This window comes from Gopherus flavomarginatus, chromosome 6 (genome assembly GCF_025201925.1).
Source record: "Gopherus flavomarginatus isolate rGopFla2 chromosome 6, rGopFla2.mat.asm, whole genome shotgun sequence".
NCBI classification, from domain to species: domain Eukaryota; kingdom Metazoa; phylum Chordata; order Testudines; family Testudinidae; genus Gopherus; species Gopherus flavomarginatus.
This window is the reverse complement of record NC_066622.1, coordinates 44,264,209-44,285,721: the sequence shown is the minus strand read 5'-3', so window position 1 is coordinate 44,285,721 and position 21,513 is coordinate 44,264,209. Positions and strand designations below refer to the sequence as shown.

General features: G+C 43.0%; 1 protein-coding gene across 8 annotated transcripts in view; it reads left to right on the top strand.

The window, feature by feature from the left end:
- The first annotated feature begins 715 nt into the window (after window positions 1-715).
- NISCH (nischarin) overlaps window positions 716-21,513 on the top strand; it is a 63,644-nt gene continuing 42,846 nt past the window's right edge. For 7 of the 8 annotated variants that reach the window (XR_007774993.1, XM_050957719.1, XM_050957723.1 and 4 more), the window contains exons 1-3: window positions 716-988; window positions 13,152-13,235; window positions 14,388-14,570. Coding sequence is in view for 7 of the 8 variants with exons in the window: in XM_050957719.1 (XP_050813676.1) it covers window positions 899-988; window positions 13,152-13,235; window positions 14,388-14,570 (357 nt within the window). In the remaining variant the exon portion in view is untranslated. The remainder of the gene's footprint in view (window positions 989-13,151; window positions 13,236-14,387; window positions 14,571-21,513) is intronic. The other variant, XM_050957718.1, reaches the window with a different exon arrangement.

The window sequence follows — 21,513 nt, the reverse complement described above, 5'->3', positions numbered from 1 at the left end:
GCTGTAAATGGAGTTAACAAAGTGGCTTCAGTGAAGTCAAAGAAGTTATGCCGATTTACACTAACTGAAGATCTGGCCCTATGGATTAACATTGTTGTCGCTGAGGTCAGAAACTGTTCCACTCTCTCTGTTCAGCCTAAATTGATATTTCCAGCTACCCTGAAACCTTCTAATTATGGCAATCTTCTGATTAAAGCGCCTGTCCATGTCAGGCAGGGGCAACTCTGGGGCAAGGTTTCCTCACAGAGCTGTTCTGTTGAGATGCTTGTGAAAGCTGCCATTACTACATTCTTATGCTGTCATCAGCCTGAAAGGCAGGGCAGCTACCATTAGATGAGTGAGACTTCAATCCGCCATTACAACAGTAAATATCACTCTTTTCTACCATATTTCTTTTTATTTCCAGTCGTATGTACCAGGGAGGGTATGCACTGAAGAAAGCTCCTACTACTGGCTCCTGAAAATGATTTACTAGGTAGAGTGTATTGCATGACTAACCCTCCTGGCCTGTTCCATAGCCCCGCCCATAAACTGCAGGCCCCGCCCTTTGAGTCATATCACCGCCCCTAAACTGAAGGTCCCGCCTCCTGAGCATCAGGCCCCGCCCCTCCAGTGCTACGTTCTGGCCACCAGCGCTGCCTCAGACTCGCCTGGTCCTAAGCCCCGCCCCTCCTGTGTGCCTGTCCGCGGTGCAGGTTCCCAATAAAGTTGCCGTGGTTGGGGCGGGCCGCTGCCTGTGGGGCGGCCGGGGGAGGGGGGAGAGACAGAGCGGGATGCAAACAAACATGGCGGCGGCGGTTGGTACGGGGGGAGACGGTGCCGGGGCCAGGCGGAGGAGAGCGGCCGCGTGAGCGTCGCGCAGCCGGAGCTCGGACAGCCGCCCCCCGCGGGACAAGGGATGGAGGCGGCGGTGGGGGCCGGGGAGGAGGGTGAGGAGCCGCCCAAAGAGGCCCGGATACTCGGCTCCGAGCTGGTGGAGAGTTACACGGTGAGGGGCCAATGGGATCGGGGCCGCCCCCGGGGACCAGTGTGGGGGTAACGCTGGAGGGCGGGGGCCGTCTCCCGGGGACCAGTGTGGGGGTAACGCTGGAGGGCGGGGGCCGTCTCCCGGGGACCAGTGTGGGGGTAACGCTGGAGGGCGGGGGCCGTCTCCCGGGGACCAGTGTGGGGGTTACGCTGGAGGGCGGGGGCCGTCTCCCGGGGACCAGTGTGGGGGTAACGCTGGAGGGCGGGGGCCGTCTCCCGGGGACCAGTGTGGGGGTAACGCTGGAGGGCGGGGGCCGTCTCCCGGGGACCAGTGTGGGGGTAACGCTGGAGGGCGGGGGCCGGCCCTGGGACCTGTTGGGGGATGGGGCTGGAGGCGGGGAGTGGGACCAGCCGAGGGCGCTGTCCCATACATGGGGTGGAATAGGATCGTGGGAAGCAGAGAGGGGAGTAGGTTGCCAGCAGGTCCTATGGGTGAGATGAGGCTGGTGGGAGGGGAACAGGACAACCCGCAGTAGGGTGACCAGACAGCAAATGTGAAAAATCAGGATGGGGCGTGTGTGTTTGTGGAGGGGGGGGAGAGAATATGAGCCTATATAAGAAAAAGACCCCAAAATCGGGACATATGGTCACCCTACCCCCTAGAGCGCTAGTACCTAGCTCAGGGTCTCCTCGGGGAGTATGGAAGGGAGTTGTCTGAGTGCTGTCTTGGAATAGCGATGTGGCCAGTTTGGATATCCTCCTCATTTCAATCCTCTCTCTACTGCCCTAGGGATAGGAAGAGCAGAATTTTCAAAAGTGCCCAGTCCCCACTGTTGGGGCCAGATTTTCCAAAGTGCTCAGTACACTGGAGAATGAGCCTTTCTTCAAAATCTGGCCCCATTTGCTGGTGCTGAGCCCTTGAAAATCTGGCCCAGGAGCTCGTTTGAAAATTTAGCCCTGTGGAGCAAAGCAATGCCTTTTATGTAGCAGGATTTGTATGAGTGGCTATCATGTTCTTAGCATGTATTTGCTATGAGAATGTCAGTAAGGGAAGATAGCTTTTAAACTTAGACTAAATTAAAGATTTTAGTGGTTGACATAATGAAAACATTTTAAACCTATCTTCCAGTTGAAAAGTTTTGAGTTTTCCTGGGGAAAATCAGATGATTCAAGGAGGGTGATTGGGGTTAAAATTCTCAGTAAACATTTCTAAGTTTACTTAACAACTTGGGGAAGGAATTTAAAATGCCATATGTAGCATACAAATTCTTTTTTTAAACTATGTATATAGGAGTTACGCTATATAAAATAGTTCCTTGATCTGTTTTTCAGTTTTTCAGGAAGAAGCTGTTTAGAATTAAAAAAAGTAATTGCACATGTCCATCGCTCTGTTTATATAACTAAAAATTTGTTCTCCTACTAGTCTATTTTACTATGATTAGAACAATCTCTTCTCACTGAATCCATCAGTATGGCTGCACAAACTTCACTCTGCACACAGAATGAAGTGCTCAGAAAAATTTTAGAAAATTTAAAGGGACACTATCAACTTAAAAGTGGCCGTTTCTGATTTTTTTTACCTGCTATTGTTACAAGTAACATCTATTCTTACTGTAGCAGAAAAAATTTTTTGAAAAAAAAATCCTGTCTTTTTCCACGGTACCTCTGTGAACAGGGCTTCTGGAACAATTTCTATGATGGGGTTGCTGAGAGTCATTGAACCAAACTATAAACCCTGTATAAGATGGAAACTGTTTGAAGCCAGCGGGTGTGGCAGAATCCCTAGTTCCAGCACCTGTGTTTGTGAACCTTCACACAGTTTTTAAATAGGAAAGTGTGTTGAACCACTTATTGGCAGAAGGACTCAGATGTAGTGCTTGAAATTCTGTAACTGTTTAAATTGACTAGATTTCCGGTTAGTGTTGTCCCTTTAAATATGTGTAATGTGACTATTCTCCTTATGTTTTCCACACTTTGCAATGAGTCATATGTGACAAGCAAATTTGTTTGCTGTTGAAGAGCAATCACTGTGTTGCCTGGACAGCAGGGGTTCTCAACCTTTTTCTTTCCGAGGCTGTCATGGTATAATCCCCCACTCTGAACCTTAGTGTCCAAAAGATGGGGTACCAGCATGAATTCCTCTAAGCTCTATTACCAGCTTAGTACTTGCAGCGCTGCCACCAACCAGGAATTCTAGTGCCTAGTACACTCTGGTCCCCCCCAAGACCTTGCCCGGGGAACCCCAAGACCCAGACCTCTGGATCTTACCACAAGGAAAGTAAATCCTTTCCCTCACCGTTGCCTCTCCCAGGCTTCCCCTCCCTGGGTTACCCTGGAAGATCACTGTGATTCAAACTCCTTGAATCTTAAACAGAGAGGAAAATGCATCCCCCCCTTCTCTCTCCCCCTCCCAGACTCTCCCTGAGAGAGACAGTAATCCTAACACAGAGAGCAACTAGCCTCTCTCTCCCCCTTCCCTCCTTTCTCCCCATCAATTCCCTGGTGAATCCAGACCCCGTCCCTTGGGGTCTCACACCAGAATAAGAAAAACAATCAGGTTCTTAAACAAGAAACTTTTAATTAAAGAGAAAAAAACAGTAAAAATTATCTTTGTAAATTTAAGATGGAATAGGTACAGGGTCTTTCAGCTATAGACACTGGGAATACTCTCCCAGCCTAAGTAAACAAGTACAAATTAAAAATCCTTTCAGCAAAATACAAATTTGAACTCCTCCCAGCCAAATACACATTTGCAAATAAAGAAAACAAACATAACCTAACTCGCCTTATCTACCTAATACTTACTATTCTGGACATATAAGAGCCTGTATCGGAGAGATTGGAGAGAAACCTGGTTGCACATCTGGTCCCTCTGAGCCCTCAGAGTGAACAACAACCAAATTCTAACAGCACACACACACAAACTTCCCTCCCTCAAGATTTGAAAGTATCCTGTCCCCTGATTGGTCCTCTGGTCAGGTGACAGCCAGGCTCACTGATCTTGTTAACCCTTTACAGGCAAAAGAGATATGAAATACTTCTGTTCCATTAACTTTTAACTATCCATTTATGACAGAGGCCCCTCCAACATGCTATAAAAACTCCATGGTTCAGCTGGGCCACAACAATGGTTTTTCTGCATATAAAAGCCAGGGCTGGTGTTAAGGGGTAGTAAGGGTAATTGCCTGGGGCCCCGCACCATGGGGGGGCACTGTGAAGTTAAGTTGCTTAGGTTTTGGCATCAGTCATGGGTGGTGGGGTTTGGGACCTGGGCTGTATCCCACACGGATGGACTTCAGCTTTCTGTCCTGGGCCCTAGTGAGTCTAATGCCAGCCATTCTTGGTGGCACCCCTGAAACCTGCTTGTTGCCCCCTGGAGGTCCAGGACCCCTGGTTGAGAACCACTGCTGTACAGGATACTTCTATATTGGGGATAGTAAATCAAAACATAGGTATCTGCTGAATATTTCAATTAACTTGGTTAAGAGGAGCATTCAGCATGTTAGTTTGTTAGAAAACCTATCAAGAATTTTCTTATCAATGTTCTGACTAGTCCTCTTCCCCTAGTTGTAACAAGCATTTTTTGTATATTTATATTGTTGTTGACGTGCTAAAAGTGTACTGTATAGCTGGAGAGACAGTTCCTGTTCCAAGGAACTTACTTTAAAAGACAAAGACCACACAATGCATTGGGAGATCCTGACCAGAGCACTGTGATAATTTAGAACCTTTTTGCTTTGTTTATGAACTGAAGTGGTAATGATGTTGTTGAGCAACTTCTACGTTTTTTTGTTTAATGATAATGGAGATTCTGGAAATCTTAGTATGTTGGTGCCATGTTATGTGGATAAGGTAAGAGACTTGTTTAATATTTTTGTAGATTCTTCCTCCCTGATATTGTTTTGGGTGTAGCATGCACAATCTGACAGGATTAACACTGCAAAATAGAGATTCATGTTATATAGCAGACTCTGCAGATGGATGTTATATAACAGACTATACAAGGCTGCTAGAGATGTGAAGCATTATCTAAACATTGAAACAGGGGGTCTCATAACCTTGATTCCACACCTCTCTCTACTTTGTAGTCCACTTCCTATCTTGACAGAGTAACGGAGCCTAGATGGAAAGCGTTTGTACTAAATGTATTTGTTCTTCATCCCTGGATCACATCTTTGTATCCTATTTTACTACTGTAGTGTTAGCAGAAAAGCGAAGTATACTTACATGACTTAATTTTTTCTCCTCTTCTAGTTCTCAAACACCCAAGTGTTTCCTAAAGATTTGACCTAAAATTTAAATTACATAAAATCAAGCTTTTATAAAACCTAAGGGCAATAGCAATGTTTTTATACATTTTTTTAAAAGTCTACACATTTTTAACAAAATAAAACATTTGCCTTCAGTGTTTGGAACTCAAACATTGCAACACTGAGAATCTGAAAGTGAAAGAGGCTGCACAAAAGTGAAATGGTTTAATTGTTTTTTTCCAATTTGAGAAAAATGTGAAAAAATATAATTAGCAGCAAACTGAATTTTTGTAACTTCCACTTTAGGTAATCCAAGGTAGTGGTAACAATATTTATATTGTGATTTTTAAGTTCTCTCCTTAAAACATTTTTTTTTAAATGGCCTGGTGCTGGGTTTTAATAAGTTGCACCTTTATTAAAAACACTGAATTAAATAAAGAAGAAATAAGGCAAAAGTCCACCTCCACTTTGAATTTTCTGCATGAACTTTTATTTTATGATGTTGGTTTTAAAAGAATCAGCATGCTTTAGCATGATTTCTTCTTATTTTCTTGCACCCCATGAGACTACTGAATTCAAGAATGTCACATAGACTGGAAAAATGTCAAGAGCCATTTTAATGCCTGTATCTTCATAACTGCTTTGTCCTGTAAAATATCATCAGGGGTAAGACAACTGTTCTAGGTAGCTTAAACACATGTTAGCAGTCCTCACTGAAATTGTTACAGGTGCTGAGGAATGGAAAGAAGGATTATATATGAAACCAGGGGTTCTCAAACTTTTGTACTGGTGACCCCTTTCACATAGCAAGCCTCTGAGTGCGACCCCTTTTATAAATTAAAAACACTTTTTTATATATTTAATGCCATTGCAAATGCTGGAGGCAAAGCAGGGTTTGGAGGAGGAGGCCGACAGCTTGCGACCCCTCCCCTCCATGTAATAACCTTGTGACCCACTGAGAGGTTCTGACCCCCAGTTTGAGAACCTCTGGGTAAAGCTAACCTGACAGAAACTAAATGTGCTGTTGAGTCTCCCTTGGTCTTTGAAAACATTTATCAATGAAAATGTGAAGAGTCAGGGCTTTCTCTTCTTTTTACTACCTTTGTATTGTTCTGCTTGCAATGTAAGCTTTAGGTATACCACAGCTTTGTCCTTCCTATTTGTGTCATTGCTATTAGATGCTCACTGAAGGTTGCCTGGTTGAAGACAACTCTCATACCACTAGCACTGCATTTGTTTCCCCCACACACCTGGTTTGTTGCTCCTCAGTTATGTGCTCCTGCGTTTCCTGGCAATTGCAAACATTTTTTAATCTAAATACTTATCTTGATTTTTTTAGAGGAAATTATTGCAGCTTTGTGTATTGATACAGAATTTTTACTTGTAGCTTTATTAGGGAGGAAATGTGATTTTATGGTTATATCATGGGTCTGGAATTGGGAAGTTGTTGGTGATCTGCACACCTCTGCCCCAGACTTTGGGCAAATCCCAGTTTCTCCATCTGTAAAATGAAAATACTTGCCATTTTCACCATTGTGTTAGGCATAATTCATTAACATCTACTATGCTTTGAGATCCTCGGGTAGAACTTACTATGGAAGTACAAATCATTCAAGTCTCTAATGTGAGACTAGCTACTTCCTTGCACCTAGAGCAAGTGAACTGGAATCAGGCTGTTGCACTGATGTTCTCTTTAGCAAATGGGGTTAAAAATCACACTGTTGTTTTTGAAATACTAAATTAATATAACATTTTCTTTATGAGCTTGAGAGGAATTGTATCTAGGATATAAAACTCCGAACTATAACATCAACCTTAAAAAAAAAATCAAAATTCTTATCAGCTATTTGTTATGCATGCTAAATATAGGTCTTTCTCCGATATAAACATTTCAAACAAATTAAAAACTTGAAGTGACTAGACTGAATAAACAGCTTCATGTCAAGAATGAAGAGATGCCTGTGCTTAGTACTGTAAGAGTATTAGCATGAAAAAATGACTGGTCTATAAATACACTGAAGACTTTCTAAGAGAGAATCTAACCTGTCCAAGACAATTAGTGTATGGTGAAGGGTACCGAGCCCCTCACTAAACACAGCAATCTGGTAAAATGAGACTGCCTGCAAAGCGGGAGTTGTGCTCAGAGGGGCAAGCCAGTGAACTGTCGGGTTGTAAACAGTTCTGAGATTTAATAAAAAACCTGTGTATGGCTGAAATGCATGCAAAGATCTCTTGCAGTAAGTTAATTTTTGTCTGCAAGACCATACCTGATGATGTAATTTTGTCATCTTTTTCAGTTTGTTTATATCATTCCAACAGATGGCTCGATAGACACACGGCCCATGAAAACTCTTAATATAGTAAGCATAGTCAGCCCTATTGTATTAGTGGGATCAAACAAAATCAGTTAGGAATATTTTTAAACATTAGTCTGACAAACCTTTTTTTAATCAGATTTTTGCTTTAACAATTGATAGTTAATTCTATATCAGTTTTTGAAACACTACAGGAAATCCAAGGCGCTCTTCATATTTACTGAGTAAGATATGACAGTGTGGATTACTGTGAAGTGATTCACCAATACTCTGGTTGCTAATGCTTTTAGGGGTGTGTATATGTGTGCTAATACACGGTGAATGAAGTCTACACAGGAATCCTATTGCAGTAATTTTAAAATAGCGTTTTGTGACTCCTATCAGTACCGCTAAAAATGTTCATTTGTTCAGATCCATTGCTGATCGTATCCTTATCCATTTGCTTTTAACAAAGTGGCCAATATTTGTTGCTTCAACAGGCAATATGAGTCTTCCATAATGCATCTATGCTAATTGTGCAGTACTTTATTATGTTAGGCGAGAGGAATAAATTCCTTCCTCCTCGCTGCAGGTTATCAGTTTATACTGAGAATTGGTATAACTATGTCTCTCAGGGATATGAAAAAGCCACACCCCTGAGGAACAGTTATACTGACCTAACCCCCAATGTAGACGTCGCTATGTCGGCGGAAGAGCAGAGGTGTATTAACTACACCACACCAGCGTAGAAGCATCTTGACTTAAGCACTACTTTTTTGGGAAAGGACCCAGAATATCCACAGCTACTCGCTGAAATGGGACCTCAATTATGGGGAGTGGCTGGAGAGGGGCCTTGACCTGGTCTTGAGGCTTTCCCACTCTTTGGCACACCTCACAAGACCGGACATACTTGGCAACGTCCTTGCCCATCCCCTCCCAGTGGAAGGACTTCCCCAACCGGTCCTTGGTTCTGTTCACCCCAGCATGGCCACTGGGAAGATCATGGGCTAAGCTTAAGAGTTTCCCCCGGTACTTAGTTGGAACCACCAACTGTTTTTGCGGCTGCCATTCTTCCCGGTGTCCACCAGAAAGAATTTCCTTGTATAAAAGTCCTTGGTCTATAACAAACCGGGATCGATTCGAAGAGCTGAGAGGCGGTGGGGTGCTCCGTGCCACCGCCCAAGCTTTCTGAAGGCTGTCATCTGCTTCCTGCTCAGTCTGGAACTGTTCCCTTGAGGCTGGGGTCACCAGTTCTTCCTCAGACTGTGGACTTGGGCTTGGTCCCTCTGGAAGCGATGTAGGTGATGGGGTTGTTTCCGTTGCTGGTGTACCGCTCTCCGCTGGTGCACCTGAGGGTATTTCAGGCTCTGGCTGAGCCTTTTGGGTATGGCTGTCTGTTGTTTCTGCCAGTTCTGGCTCGCTGGCGCCCACTGGCGTTGAGTTTGAAGATGGGGTTGCAATTGCTGGTGCTGGTTACTGTTCCAGTTCCGGGCCTGGGACTGGAGGTGTTGTGGCTGTTTCAGTGGTTGGCATGGAATCCGGGTCCACTACCTCTGTCTGGGTCTCTGGTAACACAGACGGGGCCTCTGTGGACGGTTCAGGAACAGGAATGGGTCTGGAAGCTTGCCTGGTTTGGCTACGGGTAACCATTCCCACTCTCTTGGCCCGCCTCACCTGGTTGGCCAAGTCTTCCCCCAGTAGCATGGGGATAGGATAATTGTCATAGACAGCAAAAGTCCACATTCCTGACCAGCCTTTGTACTGGACAGGCAGTTGAGCTGTAGGCAAGTCTACAGCTTGTGACATGAAGGGGTAAATTGTAACTTTGGCCTTTAGGTTGATGAATTTGGGGTCAACGAAGGATTGGTGGATAGCTGACACTTGTGCCCCCGTGTCTCTCCACGCAGTAACCTTCTTTCCGCCCACTCTCAAATTTTCCCTTCGCTCCAAGGGTATTTGAGAGGCATCTGGGCCTGGGGATCTTTGGTGTGATGGTGGTGTAATGAATTGCACTCGCATGGTGTTCTTGGGACAGTTGGCCTTGATATGTCCCAGTTCATTACTCTTAAAGCATCTTCCATCGGATGGGTCACTGGGCCGAGGTGAGTTACTGGAGACTGGTGAGGTGGAAGAGTAGGGCGTCTGTGGCTTTACTCGGGTTGTATGTGGGGTCTTTGGCTGTCCTCGGTTGTAGGGTTTATGGTCGGTGTGCCCCTTGGGGTATTCGTTCCCCTTGACAGTAGCTTTCTTGCTTTCTGCCACTTCCATCCATTTGGCTCCAATCTCCCCCGCCTCAGCGAGATCTTTGGGTTTTCCATCTTGTATGTACCGTGTGATGTCTTCAGGAACACCATCCAAGAACTGCTCCATTTGTATGAGGAGGTGCAGTTCTTCCAAGGTTTGAACGTTGTGTCCTGTTATCCAGGCCTCATAGTTTTTTGCAACGTAGTAGGCGTGTTTGGGAAATGACACCTCTGGTTTCCACTTTTGGGTTCTGAAGCGCGGACGGGCATGATCTTGGGTTATCCCCATTCTGTATCTGGCCTTGGTTTGAAAAAGTTTATAGTCATTCATTTGCTGCTTAGGCATTTCAGCTGCCACCTCTGCTAAAGGTCCACTGAGCTGTGACCTCAATTCTACCATGTACTGGTCTTCGGGGATGCTGTACCCAAGACAGGCTCTTTCAAAATTTTCCAAGAAGGCCTCGGTGTCATCACCTGCCTTGTAGGTGGGAAATTTCCTGTGCTGTGGAGCAATAATTGGCGATGGGTTGTTAGGATTGGCTGGAGTCTGTTGCTTAGCCTTTTCTAATTCCATGGCCTGTTGGTGGGCTTCCCTCTGGAGTTCTATCTGTCTTCTGTGGGCTGCCTCTTCTTCTTCTAGTTTTCTTTTGTGTGCTGCCTCTTTGGCTGCCTGTTCTCTTTGGTAGGCTGCCTCTCTGATCTGTTCTTCTCTTTCTTTCATCTCCATCTCTTTTTGTTTTATTTCCAGTTGTCGCCTGTGTTCAGCTTCTCTGAATTGTTCTTTGGCCTCAATTTTTGCCTTAGAAGTCATGGTTCCTGTTTTCTTGGGTTGGGGTGCCCTCCGGTGTTTATCTTCTGCACTGCAGGCTCTGTTGCCTCCTAGAGTCTGCCTAGCAACAGTGCTTTTTTCCTTTTCTTCCTCTAGCGTAAACTAGAAAAACCACTTTATTTGCATGTATATAGTGCTGGTAATGACTCTCAATGGGAGTGCTATTGTGTGACAAAAGACTCTTAATAGCACCTTAATGGTTTCTTGCTTATTATGCAAGCCACAAACTGCCAGAGAGAGCAGAAAAAAAAATTCTCTCTGGTTCCCTTTTTAAAACCAAACTGTTTCTCTCTGCTAAAAAGCCCCTAGCAGAGAAAAGAAAAATAAAATATTTCTACTAGCTTCTGGATTCTGTCTATCCCGTAACCGCTGCACACCATATCATAACTGTAGTCCCAGATTTGGACCTTAGCGTCCAAAATATGGGGGTTAGCATGAAAACCTCCAAGCTTAGTTACCAGCTTGGACCTGGTACTTGCTGCCACCACCCAAAAAATTAGAGTGTTTTGGGGCACTCTGGCCCCCTGAAAAACCTTCCCTGGGGACCCCAAGACCCAAATCCCTTGAGTCTCACAACAAAGGGAAATAATCCTTTTTCCCTTCCCCCCTCCAGGTGCTCCTGGAGAGATACACAGACACAAGCTCTGTGAATCCAAACAGATTGACTCCCCCTCTCCATTTCCAGTCCTGGAAACAAAAGCACTTTCCTCTTCACCCAGAGGAAATGCAAAATCAGGCTAGCAAATCCAACACACACAGATCTCCCCCTGATTTCTTCCTCCCACCAATTCCCTGGTGAGTACAGAGTCAATTTCCCTGAAATTTCCCAGAAAAGAAAACTCCAACAGGTCTCAAAAAGAAAGCTTTATATAAAAAGAAAGAAAATACATACAAATGGTCTCTCTGTATTAAGGTGACAAAATACAGGGTCAATTGCGTAGAAGAAATATGAATAAACAGCCTTATTCAAAAAGAATACAAATCAAAGCACTCCAGCACTTATATTCATGCAAATACCAAAGAAAAGAAACCATGTAACTTACTATCTGATCTCTTTGTCCTTACACTTAGAAGATTAGAAAGCAGAACTACTTCTCCAAAGCTCAGAGAAAGCAGGCAGACAGAAAACAAAGACCTCAGACACAAAATTCCCTCCACCCAAAGTTGAAAAAATCTGATTTCCTGATTGGTCCTCTGGTCAGGTGCTTCAGGTGAAAGAGACATTAACCCTTAGCTATCTGTTTATGACAGGTGCATCTGCGTCTATGCAGTGTTTTCAGTGTAGACCTGTATGCTTTACAGTTTCTCATGGAGTGCAAGTTCCACCATGCCCTTTGAGACTTTATAATTGGGCACAATACTCAGAGGAGTTTGTAATTCTTTGTATGACCTAACTTCTGTTTTTTCATTACTGTACTTCAAACACCCAAGCAATGTTTTCTGTAGCAGCTGCTGTGCACTAGGTAGACTTCTTGATTGCATTCTGTTGTAGAACTCATTTTTCTTGCAGCATGCTAACATACTATAAATTCTGATGTTTCATGAACAATTAAGTGTCTTTGACGACTTTTAAAGTGTAAATTGTAGCATATTTTAATATCTTGTATGCTAGTCTTCTGGGTTAATTACATAAAACAAAGGCATTCTTCATTTATTAAGAAGATTTGAAAACTGATCACGAGTTAATTTTTTTTTAAATGTGATTAGTGATAGACTTGTTTCATTGAGTTCCAGCAGCTGTGAAATGGGACCACATGACCTGCAGTCTCTTCCACATTCCTGATATCAAGTGATTTCAAGGCTCGCTGATCAGCTGATTATTCACTTCATGCGCATCGAACAGATGTGATGCCTTAAGTTTTGTGTTTTCCCATTGTTGTACACATGGAGATTGGTTCTACTGGTTCAGGGTTCACCTCTGCTGCCCCTTTATCTTCCTCCAGCACCTTCCAAGTTTCATCCTGATGGCTTCCTTCCAATCCGTCAGAAGGTGGCTTGTAAGTTTTCTTTAGTAAAAGGTCATCTGCAAATGAAAATCTTAAGTTCACCTATTCAGCACATCCATAATAAAATACTTTTTGGGTCCCACCAATGTCAATTGGTTCCAGCTTAACTATAATGGCCCATCATGCACAGTCACACCTGCCGTGAAGCTCTGTCATAGCTAGAGCAAGCTCATTGGACCTTAAGTAATTCTGTTGATCTTGTCTGGCTTCTCAGTTTCTATACCCTCAAAGGGAATACAGTTATTTAAAAAACTGAAAAATCGTTGAATGTACTTGCCTAGGCTTCTCAGAGCTCTGCATGGTAGCTGTGAAGTCTATGGTGTATGCTAGGTTGTCACACTGGGCATGATTTTGGTAGACCTGGAGGAGAGATGTTAGCTTTTAGGGTTGTGCAAGGTGCTTCTGAAGAACGATTTATCATGGCTAGAGGAAATGTTCAGAGCATAGTGCAGAAAGTTATGGGATTTTGAAATATTTATGATTCACCTTTAAATCACACAGATAAATGGTAGCTGAGTTTAAATGCTTCTCAAGTACCTAACTCTGCTGTTTGCTTTCTTTAGGTATACATTATTCAAATCAGCGTTGGGAGTCATCAGTGGACAGTCAAACATCGTTACAGTGACTTCCATGACTTGCATGAAAAGGTAAAGATCAGAAGACTGGTCTTGAGCTCTTGCAAAATAAATAATTTGTCAAATCTTGGTCCATGGTACAAGCTTACTGACATCCTTTTTAAAAAAATTCAAAGTAAGGGATATTTGGCCTTTGGGCTGTATTGTTAATGAAAGAGCAGATTAACTGGATTGCAAAATGAAGTCCTCACTGCACAAGCAATACAGTCTGCCTCTTCTATAGTCCCTTGGAGGGACCATATCGGCCAATAAGAAGGTAGTTCAACTATTAGGAGGGGCCCCGGCCATTTGGCTTGCCAAGGTGAAAAATGTTTTCATTGCTTCCCAGATCAACACCCCCCCCCCCCCCAAAAAAAAAAAAAACAACCCTAAACCCAACCACAGCTATCCAGTCATCAGAGGGGGGGAAAATCCAAACAAACCTGCTTAATTAGTCCAAAACAAAAACAAATAAAAGCAGTATGGCACCACCTGGAAGTTAGCATCTGCCTGTCACCAAACCCTAGAACCAACCATGCAGACTCTAATCCTTACACTCTTTGCTGAGAGTGCCATATGTGATCTATTCACCAGAAGTTGGTTTCAGACCAAAGACTTGCTTCATATAGGTTACTAATGAGCAGCCATTGGATAGTAATTTCTAATACCTACCAACCTGTACTTATTTAAAACAGCAATATCAAAATATGGAATTCAAGGTCCAAACTCCAGAGAAACATTTTTCACCCCGAAATAATAAGTAAATAAAAAGATTTTGCAGTCCATTCAAAAGCATCTGGCAGTCTGGATTTGGCTTGTGGTCTGCCAGTTGACTACCCCTAATCTTGTGGAACAATGCTGGTGGCTGTACTAGAAGTTTTTGGGGAGACTGGGGAAGATTGGGTTCAAAAGTTTGCAGACGCTGAGTGCCAACACAAAATATACTTATTGTTAAACTTACTGTTGTTGTTTTCATGTTCTAATATTCTATTCTTATCTCCCTCCAAAAAAACTGTCTGAAATTTATAGAAATTGAGATAAGTAGCCAAGTAACTGCAGTTTCAGAGAAATGTTACAGGAAAAAGAAAACATTCTGTTAGTATCTTAAGTTGTACAATATTACATCATTCTTGCAAGATCAAAAACTACTTCGGGTGATAACTTATAATGTATCTGTTTCTATAGCTTGTTTCAGAAAAGAAGATAGATAAAAACCTGCTGCCTCCAAAGAAGATTATTGGGAAAAATTCCAAAAGTCTGGTGGAGAAGAGAGAGAAGGAATTAGAAGTTTACCTGCAAACAGTTCTGGTCAAGTTCCCCATTGCTGCACCCAAATTGTTGTCACACTTCTTACACTTTCATCTATATGTAAGTTGCATCCTAGCTATCTAGGTATTTATAAAGTGCCCTCTCACTGTGGTATCTTGCCCATTTGAGTCAATGAGCAGAGCAGGAGTCTAGTGAAAGTGTACACCCTAATTTTGAGTACTTTGGGGTTTTTTTGACTGACTTAAACAAAATAGCTTTAAAATCACTCCCTTTTCAGGATTTGGGCAACATAAAAAGTTAGGCCATAGAATGAGCTTCTACAATGAAATCTTTGATACTGTCCCTACTGTCATTGAAACTGTGCTAGCGAATAATGTGGACAGGGCCTTTGACCTGAAAAATATGTTGGCGTTATATTCTGATGCTCTGAATGAATCTACAGTTGCATTAATTGTTAGTCTGAAATCAATATTGTTAGGTCTCAAAAGGAACATTATGTAATTGAACCCAACCCTGCTTAATGGTTAGGGGTTAGAACTATGGTTCATATTAAGACAGCTTCCAGTAGGCCAAATGAAGAAAAATGGTCTCTCTCCAGGAAAACATACTGATGGAGTGGCCTCTAGAGAAATATCTCTACACAGCAGATAGAATATTATAGCAGCGAATGTTTGAAGTAAGAAGCAATAACTTCTTATTGTGGTTCACAGATTGAAAATGGTTCATTCATCTCTTGTGATTGGGTTTCTCCTTTTTATAGCATGCTGTTGTGTTGTAAGGCTAAGCAGACATTACAAAGGGGAACATGCACTGGGTTTGAGCAGGAAGGAAAAGTTAGTAATTGCTTTAAATGGATGGATATGTGATGGGGTGGATCATTATCATTAAGACTATGATTATGTCACGGAGGTCACGGAATCTGTGACTTCCATTGACCTCTGAGACATTTTCTGCACTGGGGCTGGAGCTCCTAGCCAGCCCCGCCCCCACGGCTCCCAGCCCCAGGTCTGGTGAGAGACCCCCCACAGCTGCCCAGCCATGGCAGTGCGGGACCCAGGAGCCCAGCAGTGGTGGGTGCTGAATCCACCTATCCCTTTTGTCAGGGATATTTTTAGTGAAAGTCGGGGACAGGTCACAGGCTTCCTTGAATTTTTGTTTATTGCCCGTGACCTGTGCATGACTTTTACTAAAACTATCCATGACAAAAACCTAGCATTAATTATAGTTCAGTGCAGAGGTTTTGGAATTGAGTCACAAATGATCAGTTAAGTAGGTTGATTAAGCTTTAGTGGCCAAAGCAAAACCATTTCAAAACACATAATGTGATCATAAATGAGTTTACAAAGGTTGACTGGAGTAAATAGAGGTTTTGTTCCATAATATTGCTATTGATCTGCCATTTTGAGCAGAAGCACTAGTTTAAATTAAATGACAACTTTTAAAAATATTGTAACTGGGCATAGTGACATGACATAGTGTTTAAAATACAAGATTAGGAGATAGATCTGGGTTCTAGCCTGACATTGCACAGGCTTCTTGTGTGATCCAGAGCAAGTCACTTAATCTCCCTGTACTTTAGTTCCCCTATCTATATAATGGGGATTAATACTTCGATCCATTAATGTTTTGGAAGGTATTTGATTTCAAATGGACGTACTTATGTCGTGAATGTACAAAGCATTATTTTGTAGGCAATTTAACCTATATTCTTTAAAAAAGTATTGATTTGGAAAATGGTATATTTAGACAGACTTAGATCTAAATTTTCAAACACACATTGTTTTTGTTTCTTTACTGTGGCTGCCCAATTTGAGATACTAGGAGGTGTGAATTTCAGAGGTGCTGTATACCTGTAACTGCTGCTGAAATTGTGCTTGCCCCACACCTCTGAAAGTCAACCTTGTGTCTGAAATTGAGCAGCTAAACTGTAACAGCATGTGTAATACTCTATTTAAATTGATTTTTGGTTTAGCATGAAAGCTAATAATTTAATTCAGAGTACCTCAGGGTTCAGAGTGCTTTACAAACCCTTACTATACCTAGGATTGCAAGAATTTGATTTTTATTTTTTCATAACTTTGACATATAAGGATGTTTATTTGTAAGGATTTTTTCTATTTACGTTTTCACAGTTGTGAGAAATTATGGGAGGAATATATAAGGGGGGTCAGACAACTTAATGACAGTAGATAAGATTCAAAAAGTTTTAAAGCTTTTTAATAGTTAATACACAAATTGTAAATATCACATATCAAAATATACAAAGTAAAAGTCCTTCAATCAAACTCTAAGTTCTCAAGCAGCACTTTTCTTGCCTTGCCTGTCTGTACATTTCAATTATTATCCATAGTAGTAGTTTTTCCTTGGTTTCTATTTGTATGCTCAAAATCAGCGTTTATTGACATTTACCAATAACAATCTAATCCTTCCAAGCTTAAGTATACCTAATAAGAGAGGCACTGTAATAACATTTTACAGTTGTTCAAACTCAGGGACAGAAGTTGAGACTTGCTGATGACCATCTGGCAAGTCAGTGCTAGAGATGAAAAAAGGACTTGGAGTCTCAACCCCCAGTCCTCTGCTCTTGTGCTAGACTACTTTCCCCTTTGTTTCTGGGAATATATCCAAACCCAGCTCATTGAAACTTACTTATTGCTTTGTATTTATCCACTCATCTTTATTTAAAAAAATATTAGAACTGGGGTTAGCTATCTAGACATTGACTCTCATTCTGTGTTTGGATAGTACTTGTGTGTTAGCAGCCAAGTGCAGTGCTGCTTAAATTATACCTCTTTTCCCAGTAGGCAAATCTGGGTTGATGTATGAACTCATAAAATCTTTTTGTTTGGCTGTTCTAGAATACTTTTAAATATTTACGTACATTAGTTACACATCAAAAAACCCTAAATATTAACTTAGCAATTCTGCTAAATAAATATACCCTCCAGCAGGCCTTTAAAAACATAATGACTGCCTAGGAAGGAGTACTACGGAAAGGGATCTGGGCATCATAGTTGACCAAAAGCTAAATATGAGTCAACAGTGTAACACTGTTGCAAAAAAAGTGGACATCATTCTGGGATGTATTAGCAGGAGTGTCATATGCAGGACACGAGAAGTAATTCTTCCACTCTACTCTGTGTTGATTTGGTCTCAACTGGAGTATTGTGTCAGTTATGGGTGCCACATTTCAGGAAAGATGTCGACAAATTGGAGAAAGTCCAGAGAAGAGCACGAAAAATGATTAAAGGTCTAGAAACATGACCTTTGAGAGAAGATAGAAAAAATAGGTTTGTTTCTTCTGGAAAAAAAGACTGAGGGGAACATAACTGTTTTCAAGTACATAAAAGGTTGTTACAAGGAGGAGAGAGAAGAATTGTTGTTGTTAACCTCTAAGGGTAGGACAAGAAGCAATGGGTTTAATTGCAGCAAAGGAGGTTTAGGTTGGACCTTAGGAAAAGCTTCCTAACTGTCAGGGTGGTTAAGCACTGGAATAAATTGTCTAGGGAGGTTGTGGAATCTCCATCATTGGAGATTTTTAAGAGCTGGTTAGACAAACACCTGTCAGGAATGGTTTAGATAATACTTAGACCTGCCCTGAGTGCAGGGGACTGGCCTAGATGACCTCTTGAGGTCCCTTCCAGTCCTATGATTCTATAACAAGGGTGGACAGACTACGGCCTCGTGACCACATCTGGCCCTCCAGATGTTTTAAACTGGCCCTCAAGCTCCTGCTGGGAAGTGGGGTCTGGGGATTGCCCTGCTCTGGCGCTTCAGCCGGGGAGCGGGGTCGAGGTCTTGCCCCACTCTGCATAGCTCCCGGAAGCAGCAGCATGTCCCCCCCTCCGGCTCCTACGTGTAGGGGTAGCCAGGGGGCTCCGCACAGTGCCCTCACCCCAGGCACCTCCCCCGCAGCTCCCATTGTCTGGGAACCGCAGCCAATGGGAGCTGCAGGCGTGGCGCCTGTGGACAGGGCAGTGTGCAGAGCTGCCTGGCCTCACCGCTGTGTAGGAGCCAGAGAGGGGACATGTCACTGTTTCTGGGAGCTGCTTGAGGTAAGAACTACCTGGAGTCTGCCCCCCCGATCTCCTTCTGTGCCCCAGCCCCCTGCCCCAGCCCTGATCCTCCTCCAAACTCCTCAGTCCCAGCCCAGAGTACCCTCCTGTACCCCCAACTCCTCATCCCCAGCCGGAGCCCCTCCCACACACCAACTCCCAATTTCGTGAGCTTTCATGGCCCGCCATACGGTTTCCATACCCAGGTGTGGTCCTCGGGCCAAAAAGTTTGCCCACCCCCATTCTATAATAGAAGACTGGCCATACTGAGTCAGACCAACGGTCAGTCTAGCCTAGCGTCCTGTCTTCCGACAGTGGCTGGTGCCAGATGCTGCAGAGGTAATGAACAGAGAACAGGGCAATTATTGAGTGATCCATCCCCCATCTTCCAGTCCCAGCTTCTGGCAGTTAAAGGTTTGGGGACACTCCAAGCATGGGTTTCTGTCTGTGAGCAGCATGGCTCATAGACATTGATGGACCTATCGTTCTTGAATTTATCTAATTTTTGTTTGAACCCAGTTATATTTCTGGACTTCACAACATTCCCTGGCAATGGGTTCCAAAGGTTGACTGAGCATTGTATGAAAAAGTGCTTCATTATGTTTGTTTTAATCCTGCTGCCTATTAATTTCATTGGGTGTTTGCTGGTTTGTGTGTTATGTGAGGGGGTAAATAACACTTCCTTACTCTCTGTTGCCCTTCTGTACTTTTTCCAATTCTAATGCATCTTTTTCTGGGACAGGGCAACCTGTATAGCATGTAGTATTCAAGGTGTGGCTGTACCATGGATTTATTTAGTGGTGTGATATTTTTTGTCGTCTTTTCTAATGGCCCTAACTGCCATTGCACTATGTGACTGCCGCTGCACACTGAGCTGATGTTTTCAGAGAACTGTCCAGGATGACTCCAAGATCTCTTTCTTGAGTGGTAACATTTAATTTAGATCCCCATCATTTTGTGTGGATAATCGAGATTGTTTTCCAGTGTGCATTGCTTTGCATTTATCAAAATTGAATTTCATATCCCATTTTGTTGCCCATATATGCAGTTTTGTAAGATCCCTTTGGAACTCTTGGCAGTGAGCTTTGAACTAAAGTATCTTAAGTAATTTTTTATAATCTGCACTCTTTGCCACCTCACTGTTTATCCCTTTTTCTAGATCATTTATAAAGATGTTGAACAGCACCAGTCCCTGTACAGATTGTTGGTGGACCCCACCATTTACCACTCTGTATTTTGAAAACTGACCATTTATTCTTACCGTTCGTTTCTTATCTTTTAACCAGTTACTGATCTATTAGATGACCTTCCCTCTTATCCCATGACTGCTTACTTTGGTTATGAGCCTTTGGTGAGGAATGTTGTCAAAGGCTTTCTGAAAGTCTGTATGTACTGTATACACTGGATCATCCATGTCCACATGCTTGTTGACACCCTCAAAGAGTTCTAATAGATTGGTGAGGCATGATTTCCCTTTACAGCAGCTGTGTTGACTCTTCCCCAACATATTGTGTTTATCTATGGATCTGCTAATTCTGTTTTTCACTGTAGTTTCAACCAATTTGCCTGGTACTGAAGTTTGGCTTACTGGCCTATAATTGCCATACAACAATTAGTAGTTCTGCAATTTGGTGTTTAGTATCAGAGGGATAGCCATGTTAGTCTGTATCCACAAAAACAAGAAGGAATCAGTTGGCACCTTAAAGACCAACAGATTTTTTTGGGCATAAGCTTTTATGGTTAAAAAATCACTTCTTCAGATGCATGGAGTGAAAATTACAGATACAAACATAAATATACTGGTACATATTTATGCTTGTATCTGTAATTTTCACTCCATGCATCTGAAGAAGTGATGTTTTACCACCAAAAGCTTATGCCCAAATAAATCTGTTAGTCTTTAAGGTGTCACCGGTCTCCTCATTGTTTTAATTTGCTATTTGAGTTCCTTCAGAACTCTTGGGTGAATCCCACCTGGTCCTGGTGACTTATTTCTGTTTAATTTATCAATTAAAAGGATGTGAGAGTATCAGAGGGGTAGCCGTGTTAGTCTGGATCTGTAAAAGCAGCAAAGAATCCTGTGGCACCTTATAGACTAACAGACGTTTTGGAGCGTGAGCTTTCGTGGGTGAATACCCACTTCGTCAGACGCATATAGTGGAAATTTCCAGGGACAGGTATATATATGCAGGCAAGCTAGAGATAATGAGGTAGTTCAATCAGGGAGGGTGAGGCCCTGTTCTAGCAGTTGAGGTGTGAAAACCAAGGGAGGAGAAACTGGTTTTGTAATTGGCAAGCCATTCACAGTCTTTGTTTAATCCTTAGCTGATGGTGTCAAATTTGCAGATGAACTGAAGCTCAGCAGTTTCTCTTTGAAGTCTGGTCCTGAAGTTTTTTTGCTGCCGGATGGCCACCTTAAGGTCTGCTATAGTGTGGCCAGGGAGCTTGAAGTGTTCTCCTACAGGTCTTTGTATATTGCCATTCCTAATATCTGATTTGTGTCCATTTATCCTTTTCCGTAGCGACTGTCCAGTTTGGCCGATGTACATAGCAGACGGCATTGCTGGCATATGATGCCGTATATTACATTGATGGACGTGCAGGTGAATGAACCGGTGATAGTGTGGCTGATCTGGTTAGGTCCTGTGATGGTGTCGCTGCAATGCTTTGGTGACCTTCCAGAAAACTACAATGCATTGGTGACCTTCCAGAAAACACCATCCTAGCCACCATGGATGTAGAGGCTCTCTACACGAACATCCCACACACAGATGGAATACAAGCTGTCAGGAACAGTATCCCTGATGATGCTACAGCACAACTGGCTGCTGAGCTCTGTGCCTTTATCCTCACACACAACTATTTCAAATTTAATGACAATATATATCTCCAGATCAGTGGCACAGCTATGGGCACCCGCATGGCCCCACAATATGCCAATATTTTTATGGCCGACCTGGAACAACGCTTCCTCAGCTCTCGTCCAC